General features: G+C 43.4%; 1 protein-coding gene across 2 annotated transcripts in view; it reads left to right on the plus strand.

The window, feature by feature from the left end:
- LOC129126458 (protein FAM169B-like) overlaps positions 1–6595 on the plus strand; it is a 38834-nt gene extending 32239 nt beyond the window's left edge. The window contains exons 8-9 of one of the 2 annotated variants that reach the window (XM_054642374.2): positions 2285–2355; positions 6210–6595. In XM_054642374.2, coding sequence (XP_054498349.2) covers positions 2285–2355; positions 6210–6431 — 293 coding nt within the window. In that variant the 3' untranslated portion in view covers positions 6432–6595. Of the gene's footprint in view, positions 1–2284; positions 2356–2824; positions 3329–6209 lie in introns of those variants that run through there. The other variant, XM_077185707.1, reaches the window with a different exon arrangement.
- The last annotated feature ends 1429 nt before the right edge of the window (positions 6596–8024 follow it).

Raw genomic sequence — 8024 nt, forward strand, 5'->3', positions numbered from 1 at the left:
ATAGACAGGGGTTTGTTTCTCTGAAATTGTTATAAAGAAAAAATTTGTATGGCCAGTGGGCAGTGTGTTTAATTACCTTCAGTTGCTGCCAATACCATTCTTGGATGGAAACACAAAGGTTTTCATTATGGGTTTTGGAAGATTCCAAGTACTCTCCTACAGGGTAAATCCTTTTTGCTGGGAGCATTTTCTGCCTGCTTCACAAAAGATAGTGACAGAATGGGGAAACCTTTTGACAGTTCATATGGGAATCTTGTTGATGTAATCTGTTCAGGTGGCTGGAGGACCCAGGCAGGCCCCTCTGCTGCATGCCCACAAGCTGTGATAAGCTCTGGGTTCCAAAATAAGGGCACACATTGTCTCTTTCTGGAAGTGCAGCAAATTTCTCCCATGCCTTCCCACATCCATCCTGCTCTGTTTTGGCTCAGGAACCTTCTGTTGAGACACCACGTTTCATCTTGTCTGCAGCACCCACAGGAGAGTTAAGTCAGACTTTAGCCCTAGGCTGGGTTCCTCTGAAGCCATTATATCTGTGTTCCTTGTGCTTTAAACCAGCAAAACCTTTAATCTTGCTAAGTGAAGTTTATTAATGGCAACTGAACAGAACTACAATCAGATCAAAACTCAGCAGATCCTGGGGGAGAAGATGCTTTCTTTTTTCTTTATTTTTTTTGCCATCTTCTAGAAAACCAAATAGATGAATGACCCAAAGAATGGGGAAATATCATTCCACCAGAATTGCTGTCAGTAAAAAATACACATGAGGCTGGGGAACTGCCTTGATTGCAGCTTTCCACTACCTAAAGAGGGACAGTAAGAAAGGTGGGGATAAAGATTTTAGCTGGACCTGTTGCAACAGGACACGGGATAATGATTTTAAACTAAAAGAGAATAGATTTAGGCTAGATATAAGGAAATAAATTTTTACTATGAGGGTGTTGAGGCCCTGGTACAGGGTGCCCAGAGAAGCTGTGGCAGCCCCAACCCTGGAAATGTCCAAGGTCAGGTTGGACGGGGCTTGGAGCAACGTGGTCTTGTAGAAGATGTCCCTGCTTGTTGCTGGGGATTGGATTAGATGACCTTTAAAAGTCTTTTCCAATCCAAACTATTCTATGATGACATGATTCTATCTTTAGGGGTGTCTCTTGGGAATAAGGTCTTCATTCCTACTTTCTCTGTTATGCAGAAAGCAAAACACAATGTAATTCAATATTGTCAGCTCCAATCAGGATCTATGGCAACAACTGTGAAAATAGACAAGTCTTATTCTGCTCTGATTTCTTAGATTCCTGTTGACATTTGCAATGCTGTGCAATGCTGTGTTTTGGAACAAAATTACTGAGAAGAAAAATTGAATATTTTGCTCATATTATGGGTTTTTTTCCCCACACCAGTAGTCAGGACTGAATACCATTAATGTTCTTGTAGGAATTCTACAGTCATACATATTCCAAAACAGGTTTCTGTAATCTTGAGGTCAGAATATTCAATTTTGCAAGGTGGTGTGGCTGCATCTAGTGGCAGTTCATATAAACTGCAGCCCTCTGCTGCAGCTGATACTTCAGTTTGGATGTGCACAGATACATAGGCATGTACACACACAGATTTCTGTCTGCACATATATCTATAAAAATCAAGCTTTTTAGCATGTTGTCACACATAGCTGCAGTCATTCATTCTGAATTAATTCTTATTGTTTGAAAAATGTAGGAGATTTAGTTTCATCAAATAGTCTCAGCAACAGGAACATAATGACATTTCTCTTCTGGGGCTGATTGGAGGAACAGAAATCATTTCACATGGTTTGGTCGTGGTTGCTAAATCTACCAGGCAGTGAACAGAGCTGTTTGGAAGTAGTTTAGTAATATGCATAAAGCATGTAAATGTGAAGCTAATGCAGAACCAAGCAGGCTGAGAAGAATTAAAATAAATTTCAAGTGATTGCATATAATTCTTTATCAGAATTGGTCAGAGTGCCTGTATTTTCTGGAGAAAGGGATATGGGTTTTCTACATGTAAGAGGAGAACAGATTATCTATTTAGCAGCACTTTCAAGACCCACAGACAGTTTGTTTCTAGTATAGTTGTTCACCTTAGTTTTTTGTGGTAGTGTCATGGGGCCATCTGATTTGGTTAATTAACAGAACAAGGCAAGAGGGATTGTTGGTGAGAGTCAGGTGACTTTTTCTGGTGGTTTTTTAAATGGAAATAGCTGTGCAAATATAATAATATTTTTTCCTTTTTAATCTCTTTCTGTGGCAAAATATTCCCCCAATTTCTCCAGAAGCTGAAGTGGGCTCTTGTATGGAGGAGACTCCAGCTACTAAACCCAGACAATTAGACCAGATGAATAAGGTACAGTAACTAATACGCCGTCTTATAACCTTGTTTTCCATTGGTGCCTTTCTCCCTTTCTAAACAGTAATGTACCTATGACAGTAAAATGAAACAAAGGAAAACACCTTACAATCAATAACAGTAATAATGTAGAATCATCACTGACTCTTCTGTCTTATCTGTGGAAGATAAAACAACAGAGATTGTAACAAGCAATACAATCTTTGACAAAACCAAGGATGAACACACTGTGTCTTCTTTTTCCACAAACAGGTGTTTGTCATTGTTTCATCACAGCTGTTTTATTGGAGTTGTTTTATCTCTTAAAAGAAAACAACTATATATCTTACAACATAGAAAAGTAGTATTTAACTGTCTTAGATTGCACTGCGAGATGTAACCAGGTGTATTCTATCAACATCTGTTAAAACCAGATGGGGCAGTTTTTCTTTATCTCTTCCATGACCCATCCTCCCTCCCTCTCCAGGACATATCTTCTGTTAATGCCCCATTTAGCCTTCCTGCATGACTGATGAGATTACATCATCCCACTGGGAGATGCTCTGCCCAGGGGGAGGAGCCAAGCATTCCCACCTGGATATAATCTGAGCCCTGGAGTACCACAGGCAGCCTTTTTCCACTGGATTCCCAGAGGAAGACTGGACACTTCTATGCCAGCACTGGATCTTCAGAGGGAACCTCCATCCTTCTACAGGATCAGTGCTACAACAGAACCACACCTGTCACTCCAGGAGAGCTGCAGCCACCATTTATTTGGACTGCTGCCAACACTCTGACCCACAGGGTGTCAGGTTGTATTCTGACTTTGTTTGCTTGAGCAGTAAATTTTTTTTTTTTGTAAGCAAATTATTTCTAAACTTTAAAGAACTGCTGCAGTTAAGGTTATAGGATCTAGTTAAGAACTCAAAATTAATTGCTGCAAATAATCTTGGGAGAAGAGGAGAGCTACGGGCCAGGGCAGCAAGATGGCATCTATGGAGGCTGGGAAGCAGCACATTCCCAAAGTGGCAAAGGTGAAAAACAAGGCACCTGCTGAAGTTCAGATCACAGCAGAGCAGCTTCTGAGAGAGGCAAAGGAGAGGGAGCTGGAGCTTCTCCCACTACCTCTGCAGCAGATGTTGGAAGAGCTAAATGACTATCAACTCTGGAAGAGGAGGACTGTTGAAGATAACATAAGAACGGACTGTTATCAGTAACTGGATAAAGTACGCACAATGGGAGGAAAGCCTGAAGGAAATCCAGAGAGCCCGTTCCATTTACGAGTGTGCCCTGGATGTGGACTACAGGAATGTCACCCTCTGGCTGAAAGATGCTGAGATGGAGATGAAGAACCGCCAGGTAAACCATGCCAGAAACATCTGGGACCAGGCCATCACCACCCTGCCCAGGGTGAACCAGTTCTGGTACAAGTACACGTACATGGAGGAGATGCTGGGGAACATTGCTGGGTCACGCCAGGTGTTTGAACGGTGGATGGAGTGGCAGCCAGAGGAGCAAGCCTGGCATTCCTACATCAACTTCGAGTTCAGATACAAAGAGGTGGACAGAGCACGAAGCATTTATGAGAGATTTGTCCTTGTTCACCCCAGTGTGAAGAACTGGATCAAGCATGCCCGCTTTGAGGAGAAGCACAGCTACTTAGCCCACGCCAGGAAGGTGTATGAGAGGGCAGTGGAGTTCTTTGGGGAGGAGCACATGGATGAGCACTTGCACATGGCATTTGCCAAGTTGGAGGAGAAGCAGAAAGAATTTGAAAGAGTGAGGGTTATCTACAAGTATGCCTTGGATAGAATTCCAAAGCAGGATGCCTGGGATCTCCTCAAGAATTACACCATCTTTGAGAAGAAGTTTGGAGACAGGAGGGGAATTGAGGATGTCATTGTCAGCAAGAGGAGATTCCAGTATGAGGAGGAGGTGAAGGCAAGCCCCCACAACTATGATGTGTGGTTGGACTACCTGCGGCTGGTGGAGAGCAGCATGGATGCCGAGACCGTTTGTCTTTTGTTTGTTTTTGTTTTACTAAAAACCACAAAAAAAACCCCAAACCCAAAACCAAAAAAAACCAGAACAGCAGTGGCCAGGCTGTGCCAGGGTTTGAGTCCTGCATTTTGGCCACAATAACCCTGCAATGCTATAGGCTGGGGATGGTGTGGCTGGACAGTGCCCAGGCAGAAAGGGACCTGGGGGTACTGGTCAACAGCTGACTGAACACGAGCCAGCCGTGTGCCCTGGTGGCCAAGAAGGCCAATGGCTCCTGGCCTGGATCAGGAATGGTGTGGCCAGCAGGAGCAGGGAGGTCATTCTGCCCCTGTACTTGGCACTGGTGAGGGCATACTTTGAGTCTTTTGTCCAGTTCTGGGCCCCTCAGTTTGGGAAGGACATTGAGACACTCTAGCATGTCCAGAGGAGTCAGCAAGGCTGGAGAGAGGCTGGGAAAACCAGCCCTGTGAGGAACCACTGAGGGAGCTCAGTAGGTGCTCAGTGGGTGCACTGGGGGTGCTCAGCCTGGAGAAAAGGAGACTCAGGGGTGCCCTTATCACTCTCTGCAACTCCCTGAGAAGTGGCTGTGGTCAGGTGGGGTTGGTCTCTTTCTCCAAACATCAACTGACAGAGCCAGAGCACACAGGTTCAAGCTGCACCAAGGGAAATACAGGTTGGATATTTGGAAAAAAGTTTTTCACAGAAAGAGTGATAAAGTTCTGGAATGGCCTGCATGGGGAAGTGGTGGAGTCACCATTCCTGGATATGTTTAAAAAAAGGCTGGATGGATGTAGTACTCTGTTGCAGCTTGAATTGCTGCTAGCAAAGTCCAGGTAAAGAAGCCAAAAAAGGCTTTTGCATAATATGCATAGATGTTTAATTCAGCCCCGTGGTGAGATCTTCTCCTCTCTTACACACACTGCCCCCAAGGTCCTGCTCTCTCCCCCAGGGGCCTCCCGTCTGACCTTGGTCTCCAGGCAGTATCAAGGTGAGGCTCAGTCAGGAAAAAGGGAGGGAGAGCCTCAGGAGCACCTATGTTCAGGCACAGGAACAGGGGAAGGAGCCAATGGGGTGTAACTGAGGAGAAGCTCCTCCAGGGCCTCCACAGCACTCACTGCCATGGTTTAGTCGAGGTGTGGGGGCTCAGTTGGCCTTGATGATCTTGAAGGTCTCTTCCAACCTGGTGAGTCTGTGAATTCTGTGTTTGCATATGGAATAACTTTCTGAACTCCACTTGTGATCTTTTCTGTGCAGGAGCTTGAGTGTGACTTCAGATTGAATAGGCCTAACTCTTTATTGTCCTAATTATTTTATCTCACTGCTGAGCTGCAGATCTGGCTGTATTTAGCTTTTTTTAGCACTTAGGCCTAAAACAGGCAGTGGTGTTTAAATGAAGCCTAAGCCATGCATCTGAGAAAACAAATCACAGGAATGAAGCTTTTTCAAGTACTAAAGAAAACGGCGAGATGAGTGGAAGCAAAACAGAGAGCTGCAGGGGTTGTTTCCCCAGCACATTTTGGTTGCCACACAATTAAATCAGTTTGTTTCCTTGAGCCCTGAGTGTCCCAGGGGAGCTGTGATGGCTCCAGCCCCTGTGGTGCACGCTCTTGTTGTGTGCTGTGGCCGTGGCTCCAGAGCCCACCCAGCCAGATCAAGGCTCCCTGTGCTCCCAGTTTTCCTTGTGCTGGCACTTTGGGAAGGCAGGCAGAGCAGCAGGAATGAAGCTGTTCTAGACAAAAAATGCAGCTGAGTTTCTTGCCTTGCACGTTTATGGCAGCCGTGGCCGACAGAAGTGTTTGATGTTAGGACCAAGTCACCAAGTATATTTTGTTTATAATTTGCTGATCATTCTGTCTTGGCTCTAATTTCAGGGTGTTGACTGCTTTCCTGGAGTTGGGCAAGTGGCAGGAGATGCCATGGAGAAAGAAGATGACACAACAGCAGCAGAGACTCTCAACTCTCAAGGTCCTGAAGAGGAGAACTTGGAACAAAGTGCAGGTGATGCTCAGCAACATAAAGGACTCAGGAAAAGAGAAGGTCCTGGGGACTTAGATGGAGAAAAGGCCACCAAACAATTTAAAACTACACCATAATTGCAATTTCAGAAATCAGCAAAATTCAGTATGATCTTAAAAGTTGTAATTGACTGTTCTTAATTTGTAACAGTGGAGAAATTTCTCCAGGTATGATGAAATTTTTTTTGCAGTACGTTTTCTTCATTTTATGTTTTGTTTTAAATAAAGCTGTTGTTTACTAAGTGTGCTTTTCTTTTTCTTCTCACCAATTAAGTAGTAGCTGAGCCTGGTTATTTCCCTGCTCTGAAAAGATTTTATTGGATTGCATGAGGTGTCCAAAGGGGAATAATTGGAGGGCTTGTAGGTACTGATGTAAGAAGATATTTCTATGGAAACCACATCCTGCATTATGGAAGAGAGATACCACAACACACGTTGGTATCAGAATGACAGTTGTAACCTTCCTTTCAGAGCAAACAATTGATCTTGAATTGCTTTCATTTGAGCTTTTCTAGCAGAAAAATCTGCCTTAAACCCTGTGGTGGACAGGATGGCACACAAAGGCCATTCATGCAGAAAAAGTTTGGTGCAGAGAAGAAGAGTGAACAAGCTACAGGCATTAAACTGCCTTTCAGTTCAGGCACTGTGATAATTCTGTGTGCAAGCTCAGGGTGTAAAACTTCATGTAGATTCTATATTGCATGTTTTATTTCCTGTAGGCTCTTTCCTTATGTTTTGCATTCAATTAACTTGGAAATATAACATCACTAGATTACCATGCTGTGGCTTGGTAAAGAAATTTTGCTCTTTAACCACAGGCTGGTTTTGTGTTAGAATATATTTTTTTTTTCTAGTGGGGAATTTCAAAAGCCTGAATGTTGTGTTAATGAATTTCAGGTGAAACTCGTAAGGATCAGATCTTTAGTCCAGAGGCAGAGAAGGCTTTGCAAGGAGGTGAACAGCAGGAGGGTCCTGATAATCCTGAACAGATCCAGCAACCTGTAATTCTTAAGTGGCTGCCTTGGAACAAGGAGAGGTAGTTGTTTCTTCCCAGAAATGAATCCAGCATTTCCAGGGAGACAGATCTGTGGGCAGGCATTGTAGGTACACTGTAGAGATGTATATTTTTTTCCCTGTACAGCATAATTGCTTGCACATAGCCCCATCACCCTGTTTTTGTTTAAGGATGCGATTTAATGTAGCATTTATTCATGTATCCAAGTAACTCCTTCCCTGTTGAGCTGCTCTGTAAACCATATGCCTGAGACACAGTGAAATCAGACCTTCCTAAGCATCTCTTAAAAAAAAAAAAAAGAAGAAATGCTATAATTGGAACTTAAAAGTTTTTGCCAAGAGAATTAAAACACTGGATCGTGTGCCAGCCTTAATCATGTTGCTATGGTTCTCTTGTTGCAAAGAAAGTGCATTTGGGACTAACTTTAAAGTCAGTTGATCTTAAGGTTGTTAAAAAGTCACCAGGAGTGTGCTGTGAAGACTTCTAGAAACTCCATGTCGTCCTGTGGAACAGCCTATATTCTTGTTAAAGGTATGGTTAAATACATGCTTTAAAAAAATTTGTGAAGAGTTGCAATACCAGTTGCTTTGAAATATTAGAGAATATTATTATATCTCTGCTCATGAAAGCTGATCTGGACTTGCACTGGTCTGACA

Source organism: Agelaius phoeniceus, chromosome 13 (assembly GCF_051311805.1).
Source record: "Agelaius phoeniceus isolate bAgePho1 chromosome 13, bAgePho1.hap1, whole genome shotgun sequence".
In the NCBI taxonomy this organism is placed as follows: Eukaryota; Metazoa; Chordata; class Aves; order Passeriformes; family Icteridae; genus Agelaius; species Agelaius phoeniceus.